This window comes from Athene cunicularia, assembly GCF_003259725.1.
Source record: "Athene cunicularia isolate RWA chromosome 5 unlocalized genomic scaffold, athCun1 chr5_part1, whole genome shotgun sequence".
Lineage (NCBI taxonomy): Eukaryota > Metazoa > Chordata > Aves > Strigiformes > Strigidae > Athene > Athene cunicularia.
Window position 1 is genome coordinate 41,258,668 of NW_020799101.1, and position 27,588 is coordinate 41,286,255.

The 27,588-nt window shown below is 39.6% G+C and overlaps 1 protein-coding gene across 2 annotated transcripts; it reads right to left on the reverse strand.

Moving 5' to 3' along the window:
* Positions 1-121: 121 nt before the first annotated feature.
* RTF1 (RTF1 homolog, Paf1/RNA polymerase II complex component) lies at positions 122-27,588 on the reverse strand. 2 transcript variants are annotated; one of them, XM_026849763.1, is made up of 18 exons: positions 27,475-27,588; positions 25,874-25,898; positions 18,375-18,522; positions 16,864-17,068; positions 14,623-14,737; positions 12,896-13,007; positions 11,942-12,077; positions 11,174-11,351; positions 10,181-10,263; positions 8,865-8,952; positions 8,668-8,775; positions 8,015-8,092; positions 6,682-6,803; positions 6,244-6,301; positions 5,606-5,683; positions 4,377-4,472; positions 3,975-4,086; positions 122-2,618 (listed from the first exon to the last, which is right to left on the reverse strand). In XM_026849763.1, the coding sequence occupies exons 1-18, from the start codon at positions 27,477-27,479 to the stop codon at positions 2,512-2,514; spliced, it is 1,854 nt and encodes a 617-aa protein (XP_026705564.1). In that variant the 5' UTR covers positions 27,480-27,588; the 3' UTR covers positions 122-2,511. The 2 variants fall into 2 exon arrangements, with proteins under 2 accessions (XP_026705564.1, XP_026705565.1); XM_026849764.1 differs by lacking the exon at positions 25,874-25,898 and having other exon boundaries at positions 27,475-27,584.

Sequence of the window (27,588 nt, forward strand, 5' to 3'; positions counted from 1 at the left end):
TTCCTGATGTATTATTCTCAATATAAGAGGTTATGACAATTCACTGACTGTTGTCTCTCTTCAAAGCAGTATGTATTTCAGCAGAATCCAAAGACTTTGAGAGGATAAATGGCAGTTTCAGAGTTGCAGATAACTGGGACACAGCCCATCATTTGGATCTGCATTCTAAACTCACTGCATCTCCCCTGTTTCTGTTATCTCCACTAAAAAGTTACTTGCAACACTGTACAGCTCTCATCGATATTTTGGCTGTAGTACAGACTATTCTTGTATTACCAAATGTAGAAGTTACCTAGAACCAATACATGAGGGCAAGCACATTAAAAATACTGAATTTCAGTTAACTTTACCTTTAGAAACCACTTGTCACTGCACCTCATAGCTCTGAGGCATTTCTGGAAAAATCAGTTCCTTAATTGCTTGATTTGGCAATTATTTCTTCAAAGCATTGGAGAGTGATTATTTTGAAAACTGGCTATTGCAAAATAACTTTAGATTTTTTTATTACAAATCTGTAACATCATTGAAGCTGTTGAAAAAAACAAAATCATATCAAATGCATATCTACACAGTGAATCATGATGTCTCCTATGAAGTTATCATGGTAGATTCCATAAATCCACTCTTAAAAAGTTAAAAGTACATATATGTGAAAGCCTACTACAACTCCAGAGAAGCTGCTAAAATAGGCCATCAAATAAAGCAGTCTATGATTACATATTTACAGAATAACCCACATATGTCCTAGAACTATGGACTATTCGGTAAATAAGCACTGAAGGATTTCTAATTATTTGTTTACATGGTAGATACGAGCTGCTTCATAGGTTGATTTTCTTTTTATACACAGTCCATAGTATCAATCTGCACACAATTACATGGCGTTTCTTTAAAGCTACTGTTAAAAAAGGAAAAGAAAGTTAAATAAGAACTAGATTAAAGTTTCATTAAGAATCCAACAAGAAAGTATCAAACACAGGTTTAAACACAACCAGTGTATGATTTCAGAAAAACAGTAATGCTCTGACACAAGAAGAGCATCAGCATTTTCCCTCTTCAGGGTCCCCCAGAAACATTCCTATCCAGTTCAGTGCTTAAGTTATTATGTACGTACTGGCCTGAGTAGGAACAAACACGTGCTTGCACGCCTACCTGAACGAGGGCCTCTAACCTTTTAGACTTCTAATTATCTTTTAATGTAGTTCTTAGCTCCATATATTCAGTTGTATCTTGTTTGGAAAAGTTCTTTGTTAAATGTCACTTATATTTACACTTTGATTTTTTTTTTTTTTTTTACACCTGAGTGATAATTTAGCTGTCACCTTGTGTCCAGTCAAATATTCCATAAAGCCATACAATTCTTGTGCGAGTGTTGCACCCCACTTGTACCACTTCATATATGAAAAATGTGCATCAGCTACTTCTCATACATTACCCACTGACCTTTACTATGTCCTTACTGTGTCCTTCCCCTTCCACACAAAGTGATTTTTTTAAAAAATTTTTTGTTTGTTTATAGAAGCCCCATTTAAATGGTTCACAAAGCAAGAAACAAAGTGAGCTGGAGCCCAGTGAAGACACAGTGACTTAACAAATATGTAATATTGGAGGCTTGGAGAAGAAATTAAAGCCCAACCAGTAAGCACCCCAGGGCCATCCCAGGAAAAGCTACTCCACTCAGTTACAGCTGGAGACCCCAGATGTGCTATAGATGACAAGTCCCACATCAAGAGCTGTGTACCTCTCTCATCAGTTAAGTGTAAGTAAAAAAGGGAACATGAAGTTAAACAGCTATATCAGCCAAGCCGTTTTAGTAAGAAGAATCACATTTAATGAGTTTCTTTCTTGCAATTTCAGATGCTCAAGTACAGCTGGTAGAAATTCAAAACAGCCGTAAAGAACTGTGACAGACGGATACAAATAGTACTGCAGCTTAAAAATGATAAAAAACACCTGAAAAAAAGTCACACGACCCTCCCAAAAAAATTTACACTTTGAACCTAAGCCAGTTTTTGAAGATTCCCTTCTCCAAAGCTAGGATGAAGGAGGAAGAAGAGGAAGAAAGTGCAGATGACCTTCCAGCCACAAAGGTCTTGCGCCAATGTTTATTCACCGTGCCTGTGGTGGTATGTAAGGGGAAATCACCAAGTGCTGATTCTGCGACCACCAAGAGATTCCTATGTAAATCCAGACCTCAGGCTAATACTGAACACAGAGTGGACCAATGAGCTGCATCAACAAAATAAAAACAAAAACTCAAACTAAAAGAAATGGGAAAACCCCAAATAGCACAGATCCACATTTGTGAGGGGGGCAGGAGGAAAGGGCAAGAAGGGAGGTCTATACAGTAAATAGTTGTATGGTTTATGTTACAGATGACTGGCAGTTTTAAAGAGTCTCTTCCCAGCTCCATTGCTGCTCCAACCCAGAAGGGAGAACTGAAAAGGGAGGAAGAAAAGGTAGGACATCGTCATGGAGCATGCAGGATCAGAAGCAGCAGAGTGGGCATGCTCAAATAAGCCCCCTCCTCTTTTTGTAGTCCTCCAAGTTCAATGATCGCCGAGGGGCACCATCTTTTGCTGGTGGAGCCTTGGAGGTGATGGCCAGTGCCTTAGATTCTGTTGGAGATAAGAAAACAGTGAGGACAAAAACACATGAAAACTACAGATTTTTTTCTTGCTTTTGCTAACAACTTCAACACAAAATCACGTTCAGCTTCTCTAGTATATATCAGGTTAGAACTTCAGTTAATAACGCAGGCAGTATCTGGTAGCTTATCTTCACAGATAAAGCAGGTTCAATTTTGACTCTGTTAATCCAGCTTTCTGCTGATAAGTATACTTTCATTTCTTAAGAAAACTACTCTGTAGTGCACTGAAATCACAAGAGAAACAGCCCTTCAGGCTCAGTTCTGGGATCTTTGATAAATCATTATCCCATGAGAATAGCAAGCATAAAGAGATACATAATAAGTAGGCAGAAGCCTAATTTCTGCATGTTTACAATACAAATTTTAACCAGTCCCCAGGTCCTTCTGTTAAGAAAGGAGACTGCACAAAGCAAGATGCCAACATGGTATTGTCTGAGGGGAAAAAAAAAAAAAAAAAAAAAAATCAAACCAGCCCTACTTAAACCTCTACCTATATTGTGTCTCCCTCATACTTCTCTCTTTTCAGTCTCCTTCCTGGTTTTCAGTATCCTTTAGTGCCTAACCCTCATCCGCTTGGAGGACCTGGCAGTGTTAGGTTAATGGCTGGACTCAATGATCTTAAGGGTCTTTTCCAACCTAAACAATTCTACGATGCTAAACTGTTCTTGTCACACATCTCAGGCTCTCAATCAAGACCACAAAGAGGAAGGGTCAGAAAGGTGCATCTGTAAGCATACTTTCACTCTCTGTCCAGTGCTTTGGTTCCCCTAAGATTTTGCTTCAGTACCACCTGCAATACCAAAGTTAGGGACCAGCAACTTGATAATGCAGCAGATTAAAAATCAAATAAAAATACTTTATCCACATAGCATGTATACAGTTAATGGAACAGGACACCACAGACACCCAAAGCTTATCTGTCCTCAAAACTAATTAGACAAATTAACAAAGTATGAAGGTAGATAATAAGGCTTATTAAATACAACACATATAATCTTTGGGGAACAGACAAGTCAATTCAACTGTAGACTGGAAGAGTACATCAGAACACGCATCAGCTCCTTTTCTCCCTAGGCATTTGGAGCAAGGATATGGGGATACACAGGCTTTCAGTCTAACACAATTCAGTTGTTCTCTCAACGGATGTCAGTAACACATATCTCCTCCTCCTCAGTTCAAGATATTTGCCAAGATGACAAACACTGAGTCCTTTCTCCAATTTTCACAAGTCCACCAATGATTTTGAAAGGGCTCTTCTGGAAAAAGTAAGCTGTACTGTAATGAGCTGGACAATCACATCCCCAAATTCAGCTGGAACACCTACCTGAACTGGGAACCTGAAGATCAATCTTTACATCAAAGTCATGCACTTTGAAAAGATCTTCTGAAAGGTCACTGGCTGATTTAGAGTTCATATCTTTATCCTTCCCTTGACCCTAAAATAAAAACTACAGTTAATTTTCCAACCCTTATCTCTTCAGATAAACAGAGATAAAAATGCTTTTTCCCCACTTCTGTCACAAGCTACTCAGTTTAGCTTTCATACTGCTAGAGAAACTTAATTTTCTTTCCCCAAGAAAGAAAAAGCTCTTCCTTTTCTATGATAATGTTCTACAGGATACCTATTTCTAGAACTGAAGCATGCACATCTACTATTAGTCATAAGCTTCTAGAGCAAAACAGTGACAGTAGGAGGAACGTAACAGAGGCAGAAATGGAAACTTGCCTTACTCATGTCCTTTGGAGCATCTGGTAATACACCAGACCCGTATTTTGCATTTAGCTGGGCAAGGATGGCAGCTTGGACAGCAGGATCTCTGGACTGCAGGGGGGAAAATTAAAAAAAGAAAAAAAAAAAAAATCACTGTATTTAAATTGGTGAAAACTGTACAGCCATTTTGTTAAAACAGCACTCATATCCACGAATCTAAAACCGTATGAGGCTGTAGATGAGTTAACCCAACCTTCAGGATCTCAGTGACAACTGAAATCATCCTGATAGCTGTGTAATGCACCTGTCAGTAACAAACTACGTTATCCTTCAGAAAGTCTTTCTTTGAGCAAATGAGCAATAAATTTCCTGTTGATGTGGTTTGCTCCCGGGCCTGGTCCTAACACTACTGTTAGAACTGTAAGCTGGAAACAAATACATCTATCTGAAACACTCTGCTAGAGAGAAGAAATCTTTAAAAGACTTTACATTATAGTTGTCTACCATATTAAAACTACTCAGTTATGATTATTTCTAATAAGTAATTATTTAATTCAAGCCCTGCTGAAAGTTCCTTTTCTATTCCCTTGCTAGTTTGTGGGGACTGATGAGATTCAATCTGATCAGTTTTTATTATGTACTTATACCAGAACCATATACTGTTCCAGAACAGGCCTCAGCAAAGCCAGATTACTTAGAAGGAGGAGCTGATCACCTTGCCATCCATCATTCCTATAGTGAGGGATTTCTATAGCCAGGGACTTCAGTAGCAGGCTTTGCTATAGTATCACAGGGGAACTTCGTGTTAAACTACTTTATCCATCACAGGCCCGAAATGTCTGGTCTCTTCTCTCCTTTCACAGATCTTTCAGCAAAGTTTCAACTAATTAGAAGTGAAACTCACACCTAAAGCAAGCTATCTGCCCAGAGCTAACTAAATCTGATTAATTCTACACAGAACTCACTACAGAAATCTGAACCAGTTGCTTCTCTATGTACATGCCCACATCACTTATGTCCTTCAGACTTTGTATTAAAAAAAATAAAATACTGCTTTTTCCTTCTTTTGGCATAGTGAGACCATGATCTCACTCAACTACATCTCACCCTGGCATCTGGAACATTAACAGCGTATGGCACAGTTGGGAATTAATACAAACCACATTTTCCTTCCTACTCTCTATATTACATTGGTTTCTGTTTCTCTGCAAATTGCTTCAATTGAACTGAAGTATCACACTCACATTAGACACTATTGTGGGCTTGCACTGCCGCCTAGTAAAGGGGTCCATTTGTTGGTTTTTCATGCTGTGACTCTCAGCCTGAAGAAAAAAAAGCAAATGGTTTTGGCAGAGTTAGCTACATGCACCCTTCTAAATCCTCCCACAGCATTCCATCTATACAAGCACTCATCAGGTATAATATCAAGATCAGAAGAAAACCAGCAACAGCATTACAGATTAGAAAGATTTTGACACACCCACAGTCCTATGCTTCAAAACCATCCTTGTTGAATATAACACAGAAAACAGATGCACAAACCTCAGGATAACTAAGGCTTAACCAGTTGTTAAGCTTAACTTTTCCTTAATAGAAGTATCACTGCAAAGAACTGAGTATTCCCTTTACTCTTTTCTTGTCTGAAGTCTCCTTTCTGATTTCTTTCCCATACAAAATGCACAAAGTCACTATTACAGTGAGTAATCTGCTGATAATCGAGTTTATCAAAAGCACAAAGTAACCTGCTTCAAAATTATGTCATTTGCCTGTATGAAAGATTTTATACATCATTTAAAAAATTGAGTAACTTCACCATGCAATTATTCCCGTTTGCATCATTTCATCCCTACTTCTACAGAAATATTAACTCAGCACTATTTACCACAAGTGCCTTCTCGGACTCAACGATATTCCACTCTCTATTTCTCTGGTTGATGTAACTGCAAAAAGGAAAAAAGGGAGGATGGGGGAAAGACAAAAAAAAATTACTGTCATTTATCAATCCCTACAAAATAAAAGGTCTGACAGCATTCTTGCAGCTTCATCCTGATCACAAATTACTCCTATTGCAACACAACTACCAACTAGGGTATGTGGACAGGAGTTTACATTTTTGACAGTTTTAGCTGAATGATACATATGAGGAAGTGAAGATCAGCAAACAGTCATAAAGCCACTATGATTCACACTTCATTAATATATTGTACAGAAAAGAAGAGACAAAATCTTGCAGTTAATTCACTACCGCATTAGTTTCTCTTCTTTGTATATTTTGATTGGTATGATTTAAGAAAGAAAACTCCCAATATCTGCTTCTTACCTGATTGCAGAAATGTTTTTTGTTCTTTGACGATCCAGGGCCTCTGCTCTCTCTTCAAGTTCATTAAGCTGATCTTGAATCTGTTTGGCCTTATCTTGGTCCCCCAAGTCCTCAGCCATAGCCTTCAACCAAAAAGTAACTCATTAGATACTACTCTCTACCACAGTAGTCAGAGAAACAAGGGATAGACCCATGAATCAGCCAGCTAACCCTATTCCAGTTGCAAATGTTCTACCCCACGTGGTAGAATACAACAAAAAGCTAAACTCTCCTTACAGCTCAAGGCAAAACAGGACTTCTTACTCTGAAGAACTCTGAAAACCTTTGAAACTCCTTAAACTAAGGAAGACACAGGAACACTAATCCCAGCATGAGGAGGGCAAGTCAGTCAGATGACTTAAGTTGCAGGTTTGACTGAAATTTAGTATCACTATTTAACAGCTCAGGAAAAGAATGATTATTTCTGCAACTGTCAGCTGCTACGTATTTCGGGGAGTTGGAACAGTCCCTTACCACGGCGCCTGACCAACAACAGGAGCTTATTATGCCACCTGGTGACAACGAAAAGCAATTGCACTCTTCAGCAATGGGAGACTAACAATTTACATATTCATGCATAGTACACCGATGACCAAACAATACAGTTACGCCAAAGAATGTAGAACTAAAGATTAATCCAAACTCTTTGGTTTTACCGTATATGAAGCACGAATGCCTTGAAAAAGAACCGCGCAAATAAAGCCAAAGGAAAACATGTTATGTCTATCTGCTGAGGTACTTAAGACTGCTTGTTTTCTTGACTTCTTGGCTTTGACTTCTCAGCACTGTTAGGTCTATTCATTCCAGGTGGTCTACATGTAAAATAGTTCAGTGGCAAGTAAATCTTTCGCCAATGTATTCTTTTCTATATAAATTACTGGCCATGAAATGACAATTCAGTCACCCCTGAGTAAAAGACAAGTTTAACACAACTTCTATTTTTCCCATTTAAAAAGGTATAGGAAATCAACTTTCAAATGTTACCATGGGGTACTCTAAATGAAAATTAAAACAAAAGAAAAAGAGTTTCTAAAGCAGAACAGTTTAAGACCTTCTTGTTTAAAGAACACAAAAGATACAGCTGTAATTGGTGGAAATTGCCTTTAGAAAAAGAATGCAATAGCTTTAACTGGGTTCTACATGTTCTGAAACCAGCAATGAACCTTGAGATCCACTTTTTAGCTGTATAGCTAAAGTTGATCTTACTGCTGACTACCACCAAAATCCAGATGAGCTCCAGTTCTTCAAAATCAAAGACTGAATTAAGCTTGCCAGGCATCATCTCATCTCTCACCTTCTCCTTTAACAGCTGGGTTTTCTTCATAGCATAATTTGGAGGTGCTTTTCTGAACCTTTCTTTCTCTTTCACAATCTGTAAGATGCAGAGGAAACAGCAAGAAAATGCAAAGGTCAAATGTCTATTTCAATACTAGGACACTAGAAGCAACAGATTGATATCACCTAAGAAATGCACTTACTGCCAACAGAATTTTACTCATGCTCTTTCTCTGCTGCATTTTTTGATTTGTGACTTGGTAATGAGTTACAGCTCCATTCCCCTCACTTAATCACCTACAAAAATCTAACGCTAATCACATTTGGTCTGTATTAAGCAAGTATTAAACTGCAGAAAGTGATAAATACATCTATCATGATACTGTCAGCTTTTCAGAACTTGACAACTAAGTTGCCACACTCAGGTTAGGAGTTCTGAGCTCTGCAACATAAGTTTAAGAGGAGGTAACAGGACACAAAGGATAAAGTAAAGCACGTGTGACCACCAAACAACAGCTGGATCACCAAGTTACTCTATCCAGTTATGCAACTTCATTTTGAGCCTTTTATTTTCTTCTTAGGAGGCAAATCATTTTGCTTTGTAACAGCTAGGGCTCTACTCCACGAGCTCCTGTCACCTTTAAGCACTGCCACAAACAACACACTGTTTACCTCCTCAATATCCTGGTCATTAAACTTGTAGTTGAGGGCTTCTTTGATAGACACTTCTTTCTTGTTTATCTCATCTAGTGTGGGTAGTTGCATTCCAGCAGAGAACATCTAAACACAAGACACAAAGAAGTTACTTTCCACTTAAAGTATCCCCGGCAGAAGGCTCCTAAGAAGAAACTAAAGTCTGGCAAACTTACCGCTTCCTTCCACTTCATAAACTCACTTTCAGTAAATTCCTGATTTGAGACAAACTCCAAACGAAACACACGTGAATCGCTGCCATGCCTGCAACAAGAAAGTGTAACAAAATCCCTTTCTGATGGTACAGAACTGTGATTTTGGATCTACAGTTGTAAACTGATTCAAAGAGCCCAGACACTTAAGGCTACTCCTGTGGCTCACATGCTATCTGTTCCTAACTTCAGTCAGGTCAGTCACAGTTCAGGAGCCTACGTCAGCTATTCATAGCAAAGGGATACTAGAGAGCAAATCTGCAGGAAACCTTGTGGCAGCTGTGGCAGTAAAACCCTCAGGAGGAAAGAGCAACAGACCTCTCTCACACTTAGACCTTACATATCCAACTTGGTGACCCATGGCATGATCTTCAGAAACACAAAGCTCCTTCATGTTTGGACCAGTAGAAGTAACCTTTAAGCAGTCCTGAACTACACAATGCTGGAGCCAAGCCCTATCTCATTTTTCATTTGCTGGCCAGGCAAAAGCCAGAAATTCAAAAACATTTTCAGTGGAGCACCACCTTTGGCACTACCAGCTAAACTACTATACTGCTACTAGCCAATACTAAGATTAGTTGCCATGGTGTAAATTTCACTCAAAGCATAGGCTACATCAGAGAGAGCTCCAAGAAGTTCTTGAATGTCACAATGGATTTAGAGAAGACATTTTTACTCCACACTTGCACCCACGTGCATTCTCCACATGCCTTCCAGTTTCTCCCAAATGGTTAACGTCTTCTTGTCCTATCTCACCAGGTTGTTTTGTATTGTAGCGTTAACTTTCACCTCACGAACCTTGTAAGGGCTGTAAGAACAACTGAGAAATCCAATGCTACATTCAGCAGCTTCCCCTCAAAGTACCATTTTATGTTGTAACACATATGTCAGACCCAATCATATATGCCTTTAAACGATGCACGTTTCCAACATCTGATTATAACAGCAGTGAAGAAAAGTTATGAGAGAGTACTGCAAAGCTCAAGAGGCCATAAACGATCATGGGTTACTAACACAAATTAATTGCTCAGATGTCGACACAATCACAAGTCCCTGCATGAGATTTCTTTTTTTTTTTTTTTTTTAAAAATATAATTACCATTATGCCCAAGGGGGAAAAAAAAACCCCAAATAAAACCAACCCCAACATTCTAGCAGTAAGCAGCATGGCAAGGCCCAGTCTGATTTTTAGCTCTCATTGCCAAACCACACACAGAACATTATTTGCTATGAAAAGGGCACCGAATCACAAACCAACGAGGATTACTTTGGTATCTTACCGCAATTGTAGTCCTTTGTTTGTCCGGGTACCACCGAGCTGGTAAACCTTTGCAGTCTCTACTACACCAGTTATTTCAGCAACCTATACCACAGAGTATAATACACAAGAGGAAGGATGTAAGAGGGTTTTCACTTGTGTTCCTGGAATACACACAGCATATTCAAGCCTTTTCACTAGGGATCAAAAACCTTAATTGAACAAGCAATTCTAACTAGATCAAGGAAAGCAAGACTCTTCAGTGTACATTATCAAGTACTGAATCAGTTGCTTCATTCATCACCTCTGAGTTGACAAATAATACAATCAGAATACTTGATGCACTTTTTCTATCTTCTCAGTTCTGCTTTCCTGGCGAAACAGTTAGGCTTTCCTACTTTTCCTATTTCCTTTTCAATTAATGATGTTTTGGATTAACATACATCCCAAATGAAATACAGCAGTGTTGCTCACATGCTGAACACAGCCCCTCTGGGGACCTTTTTAATGTAGTTTTTGAGAATATTATTGTATCCTATGATTGTGTAGTTGCAGCAATGAAAAACAAAACTGTGTTCTCAAGTCCCTTCTCTGCTGAGGCACACTAAGGTACTTAGAAATACTAGAAACTAAAAAAAAAGAACAAAGATCATGAAGTAACCTGGGAACATTCCCAGAAATAAGGAGTGAAACCTTACTTGGTCAAAGCAGAGTCCTGACCTCTAGTTTGCAATACAAATGATGAGACAAGACAGCATGAACCAAAGCTGGAAGAACAGGCTTTGTCAGTGCTCCCTCTCTCTCTCACCAAATATATTTCTTCACCTAACTGGTCCCATAGATTTATGTTTAAACCAGTCTCCTCCACTTCTTCAGCAACAATCACGTTTTCCGGTTATAAGCAATCTTTCTATATTAATCACTCAAAAACTCACAGGTACCTGAGAATTGCTAAGCTGCAAATATTATATTACAGCACTATAAAAAGAACTAAATCCCTTGAAACCAAACTCACCCGATAAACAGGTTTGCTGTTGTGATTTCCAATGCCAATACGGACAAAGCAGCCAGTGACAGTCTTGGCAAAGAAGGGCATATGACACCAGCGTTCCAGCTTGTGTCGCGATAACCGTACTCGGTTCAGTTCTTCAGGCAAAGACACCGGCTGGGACTTAGGAGGAATTTCTTCCTTCCTGATTTGGGAAAGTGAGAAGGAATAACAAAAAAAGGTAGAGACATAATCACCAAAAAAGGAGTCCTGAGCAAGGTGCAGGATGAGTGCTACCTGTTTTAAATTACTAGTAAAAGGAATGATTCATCACATTGACTGTAGTTGACTGAATTTAGCATTCATGAGGAAGGCTTAACGCAAAGTACCTGACTTGCTACCCACTGCCTCTGTTGCTGCAGTAGACTCACACACCAAGGCAGTTTATAGGCCAATGCTCTCAGATAAGCCAGCACGTATCTCTGCCCTGCTAATACCCTATGATTCTGCAGCTGCTGAACTGTAGGACTAAATAAATCTGTAAACAACAGTGCAAATGCCTAACACTAACAGCAGGGAACCGAAGTTACAAAGCCATCTGAAGTAAATCAGTTCTGTGCACTGTGATAGAGAAGCCAAGGACCCAAATCCAAGCAATACCCAGAGGCAAGACCATTGTAGAGACACTGAACTGCCCCCAAACAAGCCTCTAAAACAGCATGTGTCTACTTAAAGTGGATCTCTCTTTCTGAACACACACTTACAAGTAATCACAGTCCAATGTTTACTACTTACTCTTCCTCTTCATCAGAGGATGAGGATCTGGATGAGCGATCACTTTTCTCACTAGACTTATCATCCTCTTCCTCCTCTTCATCATCAGAGTATACTTCACTAGTTTTTAATGGCTGTTTTTTTGCAAGCAATTCAGCTGGGGAAAGGACAGAGAACATGAAAAATCAAGCTGTATATTTTTTGTGAAAGCTTTCTTTGAGCTGAGACTTTTTTTTTCCTTTAAAAAAAAAAAGAGGCAGATAGCTGTCAATTTTACACTGCATACAAGTGACACATGTTCAAATCCACTAGTAAGTGAAGGACTCCATTATGTATATTCAAAGAGAGAAATCGAAGTATTTAAAAGCACCTTAAATTTCAGTTGTGCTTATCTTCAGTCTCCCAATTTGACTGCATGTAGCAATACAAGATGGGCATAACAACTGGATATGCAAGATACAACTATTATGATCAGACAACTCATTGTTATTTTACAAGGAAAAAAAAAAAAAAAAATCTTGTGTTTGGAGAGGACCACAATAGAATCCAGTAGAGTAACAAAAACGGTGTCATCAAAAGTCTGTGGCAAGACAGACAAGATGATGTGTTAGTGAAGAAACAAGCAAATATGGATGAGGTAGCACAGGTAGAAGAAATTTGGTTTGGATGGTTCAGAGATTAAATAACAGAATCTGAGTGACCAATTCAAATACATGAACTAAGCATTACTAAATGCCATTCGACGGACTGTGATGAAAGTTTGCTTTGTTTTCAGACCATTCCGGGGAGAAATACAGCATCAGTAGTGCCACGCAATACCCTAGGTGGTCATGATGGGCAAAAGACCAAAGAAAACACAGACATGGAATTCATTCACTCTGAGGTGTAGCATTGCTGCATTAATTAGAAACAGGAAGTAGCACTTTAAGAAAGCTGTAATAACGCCTCAGAAACTGTAGCAACATGCTTTCATACCTGTTCTGTTCTTCCTTTTCTCTCTTTCTGCTTTTAGCTCCTCCATTGCCTGAGATTTCTTGTCTAGCTTCTCATCCCGCTTTGATCGCCGCTCTTTGTTATGTGACATGACCTAAAAACATGCACAGAAAGTCCCTCAACACCAAGTACAATTCATAAATTGAAATGTATTGAAACAAAGATTGTTTGTACACTTTGAAAACTTTTCAAGTAGAAACTACTAACAAACTCCACTTTGAAATAATTTTTTTCAAGTTCATTTTTACAGAGGCTAGGGAGGGGGAAATCAATCTGAAGCGTATTTCTTTTTTCTATTTCATATCAAAAATAATGAACATATTTACATTTCAACATTTCTGCCACCAAGTTTTAGTCTCAAAACTCTTCCTTGAAGTTAAAAAAGGACTAGAGAAATAAACTGGAAGTAATTCGGCAACTAAGTAATAAGGAAAAAATGCAATGAATATTCTTCTCATTTGCTTCTTTTGCAAGGCCAAATCAAGGGACTTGCTCTCATTCAGTAGCAAAGAGAAAAGTTATGTCAAAAAATACTTAAAGCACAAATAAATTGTGTGTAAAGTCTGCAATACGGATCCAAATCTTAAAATGTGTAAGTCTTCTAACATTTTCTGTTTCTAACAGGTCTATCTGGAATACCAGGTAGCACAGAAAGCAGCTTCTATAATAAGCATAAGAGACACTCATTTGAAGTAAGTCAAAGTAGTTTCTGGAAGGCACTGTAAAAGAACTCTGCACAAGATCATTTTATATATGCATATATGTATATGTGTCTACACATTATGTACTATATATATGGACTATATAAGTACACACATACACATATGGAGTCGAGAGGGGTAGGGAGATGAGATTCACTCCACTTAATATGTGCCTAAGGGAAAAGTCATCTAACCTAATTTGATTTAACTGTTCAACATCTGTTTCACCAGAAAATAACATGGCATGAATTGCCAGCTGGAGATACCCTCCTAAACTGCACAAAGACAGAGGCAACAAGTACAAACAATCAAGTAGTTCTTAGATGGCTGAAGTTAGGCAAGATGAATCCCATTCCATTCTGGGAGCCCATCTACCCAGACTCTATAAATAGTTAAGGCCAGGATCTTAATCATCTGAAACTACAGCCAATTTAGCCATTTGAAACTACAGTTCAGTTACAGAGGCCTCACCACAAAGCCAGGTATCATCCTCTTTCTACTGGAGGTGGAAAAACTATGGAACTACTTCTGCTCCTCCTACCATCCAAGCTTTTCCTTGACACCCCTACCAGTAGAAACCAAGCATTCTTTCCATAGTATGTGCATGCAAAACAATTTAAGACAACAGCTGAGCAGTTTCTGACCTGCTCTCTCCAACTTTCACTTGTGAGAAAGACTACGTATCTAATCTTTCAGACTGAATGACAGAAGTTTGGCTAAAGGAATTGCAAAAGGTTGCTGTCCTGTTCTCATATGGCAGGACTATCACAGCAACTGCATTTTTCATTAAAAGGAGTTATCAGTGCACCCCTCAGCAGGCCAAAAATGTTAATTCCTTTAAATGAACTGGAAAGGCTAAAGATAGCTTGAGCATATAAATGAACTAAATTCTGACCTGCTTACCACGCTGTTGACATTAAGGGAAAACATTAGGGGCAAAGAGTGGCAACATCCTATCTCCTATTGCTAAGGGAAAACGGTTTGTTACCAAGGTCAGTTATTTCCTACCTGGGATTCCTGGATCTGTGTGAGTTTTTTCTTCTCCTGCTCTTCCTCTTGCTTTTTCTTTTTCTCTTTCTTTTCTTTCTTTTTTGCTGTTTTTAGTTTCTTCTTGATTTCAAATCTAGTAGCAGATATTGAAAGAAAAAGAATGTATGAAAGAATCCTCTCTCCCCGAGTGCGCAAAGTACCATTCAGATGCTATCACAACTTAAGCTGTTAGTAGGCTGTAAGGAACACTTCCAATGTTTGTCCCAGATGAAGAACCCTTTAATATTATCCTGTCACCCATTTCCATTCCCTACCTTCGCCAAAAAATAAAAAGGTGAAGAAAAGCTGAGCAGAGAAAACTGCAGACTTACAGACAGCTAACCTAAAGGGCTGAGGAGACCACATAGTAACGGCTACTCCCCAGAAACCTGTCCTTAATCCATCTTCATCTTTGCCAGTGTAGTGACCATTGTATGCTGTCTCCAAATCTAAAAACAAGTGGCTATTTCACATCATTTGAATCTCAACAGCTAAAAACTTGGTTCTTTAAAGCCACTACCATGTTAACTTTTTCATGCTCAAACTCCACCTTTCTACCGGCACCAGTCTGTATAGGAATGACTGCAAAGATGACACAGGGAGTCCTCCTTCAGCAGCTACATTCCAATCAGACTCAGGCAGTTTCTGCAGTCCAGTATAGGTACTTTCATTTCTACTTGCACGAAATATATCACCCTGAAATCTTATTTTCAGCCACTGTATTCAGAAGAGTAGTAATTGCGCTGGAACTTGTCTGTCACTGAGACTCCATTGCACCATGGACTGGTAACTGCTTTAGTGAAGTGCACATATGGACAAATACAAGGAAAAAAAAAAATTAACTTCCAGTAACCAAAATTCAAAATGTAAGATCCACATGCATATTACACAGTCCATTCTCCTTGATTCCTTTACACCTGGATTTTGTGGACAACAAACTGAAGTGCCAGACGAGCTTGCTGCCCTTTATGCCTTTAAAATGAAGCGTAACACACAGGGGACAGGCACTGTATCACATGCAATACCTGCTGTAATCCCAATGGATTCACAGCACAGTGTACAACGTACAAAGAGCTAAGCAGAATTTTGAAAGATTCATCTTACCATAAAGTTAAATAACTACCCGCCCCCTGCCACCACCCCCTTAGTGCTACCTGCCAACTCCTTTACACAGAACAGGACAAACTTGTTTAAGATTAAATCAGTAACTCAAACTTAGATTGTTTAGCTTGTTTGTATCAAGTATTCTTCAGTGTTCATTTTAAAAGACAGACTTTCAGTTACCATGGACCAGTGGATGAAATTAAGAAATATAGTGTCCTTCTACCCGATCTAAATCCAATCCTTCACTCATTCTGATCCCTTTGAGGGGAACAGCAAACTAGATAAGACACTGAAAGTGGTGTTAAATCCACAGACAGACAAGCAGCACTCTAACCATGGCTTGGACAAGTGGACAGTCTGACAGCAGCTTGTATTGACGTGATTTACTCAACAGATGTCAGTCCTCTAGAGAAATTTCTCATCGAGAAAAGAAAGAAGTCACTGAAGAGGGGAGAAACTGGAGAAAACTTGCCCCACACATGACAAATCTTTTCTGTTAGAAACATGGGAAGAAAAATACCTTTAGTACAATTGGAAGCTACCTGATAGGACAAGTGTTACCAGTACAAACAAACAAAACCACAACACCTAAGGTACAAACCCACAAATGATCCCTTGAAAGTGACATACCCAACACCACTCCTCATTATTTCAATCTCTCTCCTGTTAGGGCCCCAACCAGCTTCACACCCATATAGAGGCAACCCTAACACTGCTCTGTGCTTCACCGTTGTTTTCTGAAAGATTCCAGAAGCTCATATACACCCTACACTTCGTTCGCCTTTTTTTCAAAGTATCAGCGTGTGACAACTAACACAGAAAAGACAGAAGAGAAAGCAGTCTGTCTGACTGTTTGGCACCTAGTGTGCAAAGCAGTAATACGGCTACAAAGCAGTAATGATAGCTGACAGAACCGTGTGTATTCAACACCTGAGAAACTTTCAGAAACTGACTTTTACAAGAACATGCAGAATTCCTGCTGTGTGCTTCTCAACTAGCTAAGGACAGTTTATGCAAAAAATCTACAGTGAAGCTTAATTCACTTTATAGTGCTGAATGCTTGGACCCCAAACATCAGAGCACAGACCATACTCTCCATACAGATATAAAATTCACCTTCTCTTTAGCACTTCTCTCTTCTCTATCCGGTTAAACAGCTCCTGCTCTCTCTCCTTCTCTGTCATTTGTTCCAGTCGAGCTCGGTCTTCTTCATCTCCCATCAGATCTTCTCCATAGCCATCATGGAATTCCTCATCTTCAGATGAAGAATCTGAATCTGAGCTAGATGAGGAGCTGTTGCTTTCTGAGTCAGAGACCTCTCCTAAAATAAAATGCAAGGCAGTGAGATTCAGCTGGGGCAAAGCCCAACCACATCATTATAGCATGTTAGCAAAGGATATGAAGAATTAATTTACACTCCACTTCCACTATACTTGGTGACATGCTTATGTCCCTGAGAAGTTGCTTATACACATCCACCACTTCATAAGTGTACACATCCACACCCCAAATACCACTATCAACTACCACAAATACTCCTCATGATAGCAACCTGAAGAACCAAAATTTGTCATTTGAAGACTGCAACGCTATGAAATGTTACATCACAAGAGAGAGTTGAAACACACTACCCTCAGGACTGGCAAGGCCATGATGCTAGCTCCACAACTGTGATGAACCCTTCCAGTTATGCATGGGCTCAGGGAACAAACAACACCTTTAAACTTGATCCAAGTCCAAGTGCTTTAATTATCTCACCTAATCAACTACATTACACCGAATTATAAAAGCAGACATTAGGATTCTTTCTTTCACTTTCATTCTGGTCTCAGTATTTCTGGAAACTTCCAGCTTATACTGTGGAAACCGTTGATTTGTAAGCACTGATATATACAGGTTCAGTCTCTTCATGCTTTGGTCTGTCTCCGCAGTGCTTGATACACTTAAAATTGTAGGCTACTTCATATTCTTTCTTAACTTTTGTTTTTTAGTATCAACTGAAATCGCAACTGCAACAACCTGCCAACCTTCATGGGCATGATGAAAACAAGAACGAACACAGGACATTTGCCCGGCATTGGAACAGATTCAATATTCACGTAAAAAAAATTCTGACAAAGTTATAGTAATGATTTTTCTTTTTTCATGTCAGTATAAATGTGCAAGAACTCCAATTCAGATCAAATACATGCAAGATAAGCTCCTATTTGCATCATGCAACACTATACGCCTCTCCCTTTGTCATCACGAGAAGTTCGGGAAGGGAAAATACATCAATGAAAATAAAAGAAAATGCTACCCACACTACAGATGGGACATGCTTGAAGGAAGAACAGACTTTTTCAGGAGAAAGTCAAATAGTGAAACGTGTCATAATTTCTTCAGTTGAAACAGTATTTAGTAGTGTAGTGTTGTGGCTGTGATGGAATGCTTACAGCAATGCTATACTGAATTATATGCACTTCAAGCCAGAGCAAGTTTAAGGGTCATCCAGACTATCGATAACACAAAGAAAACTCTTTGAAGGTAGTCTTTAACATCACCATTTAACATCACTTTGCAGCGTGCATAAAGGGGTCACTTCACTTGGAATTACACTGTAAGTAGATGCACATGTGTCATCTTACCCTCTTCAGGTGCTGAGCTCTCAGCCGAGCTGTCTTTATCTGAGCTGCCTGAAGAGGCAGCTTTGTTTGTCTGTTTCTTCATGGCTCCTTTCTTCTCCGCCTTACCCGTTTTTCCCTTTTTCTTGTTTTTAGAACCTCCAACAGTCCACTGCAAAGAAAGAACCAAGAAAAGGATCATGAAACATGAACATCACTCTCTTCTCCCTCCCCCAAAGCACTGGAGTAAAAATGACTGAGAAACAGTCCAATACCTGACAGCAATGCATCAAGCATACAAGGTAAAAAGAAAAAAATGGCAACAAATAGGAAACTTAAACAAAAGCATTTAAAGCATTTGACAAGGTTTTTTGGGTTTGAATTTCTTTTTTTTTTTTTTTTAAAATAAATGTATTATTAGGGCAAGCCAACAGTTGGTAGGACACTCCTTTTAAAAACAATGAAGGCCTCAGAGTCTGCAGTATCTGCCAGGAGAAAAGAGGTACTGAAAGCATTTTCCTAGGAAAATAGTTTTAAATGTATCCAACTGCATTTGTAAAGATTAGCTTCAGTTTACTACTATTAAACAGAAGCAACAGATGTATTTCCAAAACTAGTTTATTCAAGAGCAGATTTGAGATGTCATGAAGGCACACCAATTATACATGACAGTCTTTCCAAAAATCTCAGTTTTACTAAGAGTACATAGCATCTGTATTTTCATGAAACAAAACAATACTACACTCGCTCATAGACAGTAGTGCCACCACCTGCATCTATGTATGTAAGTGGGAACTAAATCAGAATCACAGAAGTCAGGAAAAAAAAGAAGAAAAAAAAATCAAATACCAAGCCTTAATTTTACTTTTCTCTTAATATCATATCTTCAGTTAACTTAGACTGCAATTTCCACATACAGGACTTATACCACTACACACACGTGGGTAGCAACTTTAAATTCTGAAGTCCCAGGAGAAGGACTAGTATTTACCTTCCACTCTGACTTATTAGAATTTTTGCATTGTCACAACTCCCTGGATAAAGCCAGAAGGGAATAGAGCTGGTGAGGATTGCCTGTGTATTATATTAAGGCTGTACAATATTTTGCACTTCAGTACCTCTCCTAGAAATTCTCCAAGCACAAGACCTTCAGGGATATGAGTTTCTTTCTAAATATATATATATTTAGACTGTTTCCCTCTTCATACCTGTATATTACTCTCATCATTCATGCAATTCACCATCTGTTCAAGCATACGGTATATTAAAAAATACATTACTAAATCAAATGAGCAAATACTCTTCTGCATAACTGAGATCTTGCACTCAAAACTACTCTTAACTGGAAAAAAAAAAATCTTAAGATTTGACCTCAGATGCACACAAACTTCAGGCTTCTCACCCATTCACTCCTTGCTGGGAGATGAATCAAGTACAACTCTGCAGGCAGTAATCATTCCATCAAATTTGATGCCGACTTCTGCCTGATTAGGCACCATCTTCAGTGAACCCTGGTGTTCAAATACTTTAAATGAAACTCAATTGAGTAGTAGGTCAGGTAGTAGCTTCTAAACCAATATCTTTAGAATTCCCTAGGTTTTGGTTATTCTCACATCCAGCCTTGTACCAACTGCTACATTACCATATTTAAGCATCAGTTGTGCATTCAAAATTATCTGTCCAAGGCCAGGCAGAGGTTTTGCTTTCTGATATAAAAGTACAGCTACATAGTGGTGAACTTCTGACTGCAGTGCCTGCCCTATGCAGTTCCCCCAGTCTGTTACGGTCCATAGGATAGGTGAGAAACTCCACAGGAAGGATCTGTCTTTTTATCAACCCGAGCTTGTACTCAGGCCTTTACTGGCTTGTTACAATACTGCTGCCTAATAATATTCGTGGTTAACTATGCCCATGTAAATCAGTTAAGAACAAGTCGGTACTCCACCTGAATCTGCTCAAACCTTAAGGAAGCATCTCCTTTTACAGAAAAGTCTATTTTTGTTATTTGCTCAAGAGCTCGCCTTCTGGCAGCATAGCAGTGAAAACACAACAGTGAGAAAGTGAAACAGAGCATTTAGCAGGGAAGAGCAGAGCCCTCTGAACCAGGGATGCAGGGGTGCTTCCTTCCCAGAGCTGTGCTACCTCTTTTCAACGGTCCAACACCGAATTACACCTTGCATCAGCATGCTGTATAGCACAGAGAGAGCCATAATACGCACCATACTTCTATCAAGACCCTGAGAGGTCATGCTGAGATGAGAGAAGCTGAGATCAGATAAAAACAGTGGGACTTCAGTTGTTAGTAAAATGTTTAATAGCTGTAGATACACATGTTGTGGATCACTGTTCTCAGCCTTTGACTCACAAATGGAATTGTGGAGAGACCTTGGGTCCAGGAAGATGGGACTGAAGAGAAAAACCATGTGACAACCTCTTGAATAAAAGAAGTAATAAAAAAAAAATCTGCCCTTATCTACAAAATTTTGCTTTGGTTTCTATTTCACCCTGGAGAATATACTTCATCTTGTTTTTCACAGAATCACAGAATCATCTAGGTTGGAAAGGATCCTGGAGATCATCTAGTCCAACCGTAAATTTTTGTTTATGCAAGTGACCTCTATGTCTTTTAAGTCCCAATAACTGGTTGTCACTTCCCAGTTTCAGTGCCGTCACAAAGCCAAATTCCTCCTCATCCAATTCAGGTGCTTCACGGGTTATTCAGCTACCCCAATCTCTCACGAATGCCTGGTCATTCCTGGTACCTCTACAGGACAAGACAATGGTTCGAGCAAGTCTTAAGAACAAGTAAATCCTCAAACCCATGATGTAGTCAATGCCAGGCTCTTTTAGACTCAGAGAATCCTCTGCAGGCTCAGGAACCATTGGTTGTCGTTTGGACACTGAATGAGCACTCTGTATTGTTCAGAGAGAGACTAGCCAAAGTGGAGTTTCTTCTTAGAAATTAGCAGGTCTGGGGTGGGGAAGACAATCCTGGAAAGCCACGAGCTGCATGGCAACCTGCAATCCAAACCAGTGTCTTGAGCCCCTTCCTCACACTCTAGGTCACCAGCGGAGATCAGAAAGGCAACATGTTTGCACATAACATTGAGTAAAAATGCACAGAGTCAGAAGCATTTGTTCACTACGTTTCCCTTAACTCCGTGCATCTCAAACGGCAAACAATAACCGTATTTTTCAAAATCAGTCCTCTGTTACAGCTTCTCCAGGTTCTCTCTTCTGTGTTCCAGTCAGGCAAAGCCAGTCAATGCTTCTCACATGCTTTCCATGACTGTAACACTTCCCCTAAACAGCCCCTCTACTCACTGCTGTGGCCGCGGCCACCATCTGGAACCCTCCATGGTTCCAGACACAGCAAGTTAATAAACCCATGCAGAAGTGTGCTGCAACATGGCTTTCTGCTTATTGTTTAGTACTACTGAACAACAGAGCTTTATGGTTCGCTCATAAGTAGCAACCAGAAGAGCATCTCAATTTTTTCTCTTGCTTTTAAGGTTCCTAGTGCTAATAGCTTGCATGTTTCCCCCAAGAAAGGGTTGGATTCAATGATCATAAAGGTGCTTTCAAACCTAAATGTTTCTATGATTCTAAGAAGTCCAAGTTAAGCCACAGGACCCAGAATGGACTGCCAATAACAAAAGAACAAAAAAGCACATTAGAAATGAGCCAGATTTAGAAGTCAGCTCTTACAAAAGCAACTACACAAAATGATTGAAGAAAGTAATTTATAGCTCAGCAAACCTTGACCATATTTCCACTAGGAAGATGAAATGAGATCAAGGGGGGTGTCAGGAGAAGGAAGACAAGTGAGCTGAGAGTGGAGAATGCGTAAGAACTGTTTTATCCCCACTGCTCAGATAGTTGCCATTTTCTTCTATTCACACAGTACCTAAACACATTATCCACTGAGATTTTATTTTGCAAATACGACTGTCCTGTAGTGGTTTTGTTTGGGGTTTTTTTTGTTTGTTTTTTTTGTTTGTTTGTTTGTTTTCTAGGTTTTTTTTGTTTTGTTTTTTTACAAACCTGACAGATGCACAACCAAGATTACCAGCCTGTCATTGCCATACCCTTCCCCCCCACCCCCGCCTCAGGTATGGCTTTTAGAAGCAAAAGGCAAATTACAAGCCAGAACATCAAAGCAAAACAGGTCCCTTACTAACGGGTTCCTTTCCTAGGCCAGATAAACTTACACACCATGACAACATGACAGCTTAAGAGCACCAAGGTACATAACATTAGCCCACTTTACAAACTTTCATCCACTCTCCTCCATTCATACAGGAAAAACAAAAGGCAGTCCTCCAAGCAAGTCACCAAACTGCAGTTTCAGCCTGTCTGAAGACAACAGCTGGCAGCACAGATATGAAGATAAGGCAGCATTTACTGTCTTCAAGGTTTCTCAAAACTGAGAGAACTCTGGAGACAGCACTCCAAGAGCTACAAGGAGGAAAATGCTCTCTACGACTACTGTTAAAACTAAACAGTAAATAAAAAGCTCTTGTTACTTTTCGTGCTCAGGGCCTCAAACACCTTCACAATGACAACAGCCCAGTACTTAGAAAATTTAACGGACCATTTCAGACATAAAGGGGAGACTCAGGGTGTCAACACCAAAATGGTAAGGAGATAATCAAATAAAGGAAATACCTTCCAAAGCCACAGAAGAGGCTTTGCCAGGAACTGGCTGAAAGAAAGCTTCACAGGCCAAAATATCACCAGACACCTAATCCACCCTTATTGTCTGATTACTGCTAAAAGGAGCTCATAAAGGTAACTAGGAGTAAAAAAAAGTCTGCCTATAGTAGGTTCAAATTCAATTTAAACTGCAAATTAATTTGCTCTAGAAGCATTTCAAGGGGTCCATATATTGAAAAACGAACTGCTGAGTGACAACACCAACATGGTAGATAGGAAATGCCAATGAAGCAGCACTCTCATAACCCCCAAACGTGGGGACGCTATGGCTGTGAATACCTGCAGTGTTTTATTTAGGAAGCCTGGGCCAAACAGCTGGAGATGGCAACAGCCATAAAAAAACTTGGTCAACAAGGGCCTTCCATGGCTCTAGCACCATCAGCCTGCAAGCATCATATGGACTAACAAGGGCTTAGTGACTTCTCTGGATATTAGTGCCTTATGATTGGATTGTTCTCAGCAAAAACTGCTCTCTGGGTACAAAGGAAAAGTTAATTCAGTGAAAAAAAGAATTAAATAAAAATCACATATTCAATTCCAGTACCTCCACAAATCTATCTCTGGAGTCACCTGCTCACCTTCAGAGCTCCTGCATACTCTCATACTACATAAATCAAGTCCCCAGAAGTTATCTCCATCTAGTTTGCAATTTAAAACAGCTATTTACAGGCCAAATTTTATACCTATTTTGTCAGTACTTCTCCGGACATGCCAGCTTCCATACAATTACCCTGCACTATTCAGATTTGCACTTGCACTTTGTTTGGGGTGGGAAAAGTAAGAGCACCTCTCTTCCTTAAGGAAAGCTCTACTATTGCACCCACTAACAGCTGAAGGAAAGTGTCTCCAAGAAAAGTCAAAGTCACAAAGAAGATTAAAGGACAGCCTATTTCAAATTTCCTAAATTTGAAAAAATGTATGGCAAAGGCCTCACAGGACTGGAGAACCCACTCATTCTTCAAGGTCTAATTAAGCGTTATTATGAAATAAGAGCACACAGGAAAAGATGACCTTTAGCACTGTAATCTCTACAAATCCACAAAAGACACCCCCAAACCAGAAGGAACACATGCAGTTTTCTGCTAATCTGTGGTATACCAGAGTGCTCTAACTGGAAGCGCAGTAAGTAGATCCAAACTTTCAAGTCCTTTTTTCATAATATGGGCATAAAGTCTCCTAGGCTAACTGTTATTTGAGAGTGACTTCCTCACTAGCTGCATGACCACTGCTCACCGCCACCTCTGTCCCATCATTCTTGACAAGATCATCAGCTATGCAGTTGTCTACTGAATCTGCACATTTGCAAGTAAAGGCATAAATGGATATTCCTCGCTAAACTCCAGACTAGTATCAAGCATTCACAGTATAACTTTTCTTGTCTGGCAGTATCTGCTGCTATCACCCTGGAGCTGTGAAAAGGCACAACTGAACCCCTCACAACATTCAAATGAGCACAGGAGGATGCACAGACTTACACCAGCACTGCTAACGACAAACCTTCCAAGAGAAACAAACGGGAGCTCCTAGAACATCGTAGCTTTTGCCTAATCTACACTGATGTTAGTGAAGTTGTTGCAGAGGTCATCCAGGCTTCACCACAGAACAGAAAGCATTCTCTTCCTGTAAGCAGTGATGCCAGGATAAAAGAAAGAGCAAGAACCCAGAATTAGCCTCCTGCAACTGAGGAACACCATTCCCACAATGCCTTTAAATAAGCGATGAGGGTACCTTGTGGACACATACACCTCTAGCAGTCGCCTTAGCCGTAACCTGTCTAACACCAAACCGTTGACATACAGCAGGCTAACAGTTTGGGATGGTGAGTTCTTGAGTAGTCACAGCCACACATTGCTCCACAGATATAGGAACTGTCTGCCTCTACAACTGCTTCCAGCAAAGTGTATCTCTTTGCAAAGGCAGTACTTCCTATTGCAAAGCCCTGCAGTCACTATTCGTCAGTTCTCTGAACAAGTTCGGAGTCACTTCAGCCATGCACGTTCCACAGACCCAACAGAAGAGGGTTCAGAGCACCCCTCTACTTCACCACCTGCAACTCACCTTCAGTCACTTAGATAGGTAATTTGATTCAGTACACGCAGGTCCTTAAAATGTTACAGAACACAGCATCTGCACCATGAACACCTGGTGTGGCCAAGAGCTTTCACAGAAGCGCATTCCCACCAAGACACACAAAATATAACATTAAAGATCTACTGAAATCCCTTGGACACCACTGTATAGATGTGGCATGATTTGTACAGGATGTTATTCTATAATTCTAAAAATGCACTTTCTCTCCCCTATGCCCCACAAACTTTCCTCCCTTTAAAAAACACAATGCAGCATTAGCCTCTGAAGCACAGATTTAGGCTCCTTTCCTGTACATGCAACACGGTGACAATCCTGGAACGTTTAGAGCTTGCCAGGAACTAACTACAATATATGTGCACAATACAAAACCTTGGTGGAAGCACATGGCTGTGATTAAGCACATTTGCCCAGGGCAACAATTTCCATGCCTTTGCCTCAAGGTCCTCATCTTGCAGGAAGGCCAGTAAGATGATTTCAACTTTTAGACCCCCTCTCCCAACTCCCAAGGTTGAGCAAACTTCAAACCAGCCACAAGAACACTAATTAAAACCAAAGTTGTTCAGCAGGAGTAGTGTAGTCAAGCCTAGGGATGCACACAGCTAGATGACTGGCAGAAGCAGAACTGTTATAACCCAGCCTGTCTCACCCTGCTGTGACAAGCAGCAGTTCAGAATGCATATTTCAGGCACAGGAATAGAAGCAAGTGTCCTAATTACCTCTTCTCTAAATCTTTTCCTCTTGCTGCATGGAGGTCAGAAAGAACAGAATATCAATTAGAAATGATACACAGATCAGAAAGAGTATCAAATGCACACAGTGCCACAGAGATACTACTGTATCTGCAGGGTCTGTGCGAATTCGTGAAGAAATACATTTTATATTCCACACATAATACAAAGGCAAACCTTAGGTGTAGTTAGTTACACAAGCTAAAAAATATAATTTGAAGCATATTATTTATTCTCTCAGTTTTCAGAGATAAACACAGATCAGAAGACTTTGTCATTGACATGCTGTCCGCACCTAAATCTACTTTTCCAGACAAGCTGGTCTCCACACAGCTTAAAGTAAATACGCTGTGTGCCAACAGATCAGAACACACACTGTGACAGACTGAGTGGTCACCCAATAACAAATCTAATATATCTAGTTCATTCAGAGTTTTCTCTCTCCTTGTGTCTTAACCATGTATTAGATACAAGAGTCTTTTTTTTTTCTTTTTTTAAAAAAGGATCGATCGAAACAGAGTTCCAGGCATATTTATTTAAAAATGCCTAAGAAAATGAAACCAGACTTTCTTTACACTTATTGGAAGAACCCTGCTACACTACCAAATGGTTAACGGTTAATCACTGGCCTACCCTATTAGTCTTTAAATTGTCAAAATGAATAATCCTTCCTGTAGTTTCAGAAAAATAATCGACCCCACATGGCTGTTAAATTTTTAAGAATAGATGGAATAAACAACCTCACTATATTGTGTGGAAAGCTTGCAAAAGACATTCGTAAGCCTTCAAGAAAGTGTTTTTATTCAAATACCTGCATGACCTGTTTGTCAGTTCCTCTGTTGTAATAATTCTATTTCAATTTTCACTTACAGATGAAAGCAGAGACTTTTAACCAGTTCTAGAATGTAGTACTGAGAACAAGTAATAAAAACAGATCCAGCAGATAAGCACTGCTACACAACAAATTGACAAAACTCTAGAACAAAGTAACACTAAACACTTCCTTGCCTCACTTCAAAAATGCTAATAAAAACACACTCTACTGCATGTTCTAATGGCCAGACAAACTAGTTCACAGCAGAGGTCCTGGAGAATCGAAGCAGCTAAATAGAAGAGTTTTACCACCTGCAAAATTGTACCACCATTTTCTTCTCTGAGGAAGGAAGCTCTCTTCTAAGGCTGAAAAATCTCTCACTCTTAATTCAGAGTTCAGCTTTAGTAGCTTCACTATCACTCCAACCACAGGCATTACACAGGAAAAACACTAGTTTTAAGCAGACAGATCATCAGACCATTCAGATCCCATATGAACATGGGATTAAGCAGGTAGTCATATTTTCTACAGACATTCAGACTATTTTGTGTACAGTTACAATTCAGAGCCTATCAATTAAAACAAACAAACAAAAAATGTATTTCTGAGTACACATCCTCTGGGCTTAATGGGTCTCCCTCAGTCCCAATGACAGCCAGTCCCGCTTTATGAAGTCAGCAGGCTAAATATACTGTATGATAAATACACTGGCACTGCTTAGGTACAAACAGACAAATAACCCACAGTAATTTCACTGATAACATGACAAACTCACCTCATCGTCACTGTCTGACGTCTCAGAGTCTGAAGATGCTGTAGGTTTGCTCACCGGAGGCTCCTTTTCTTCAGAGTCACTGCGTTTCCGTTTGGCCAACGACAAGAGCTCCTG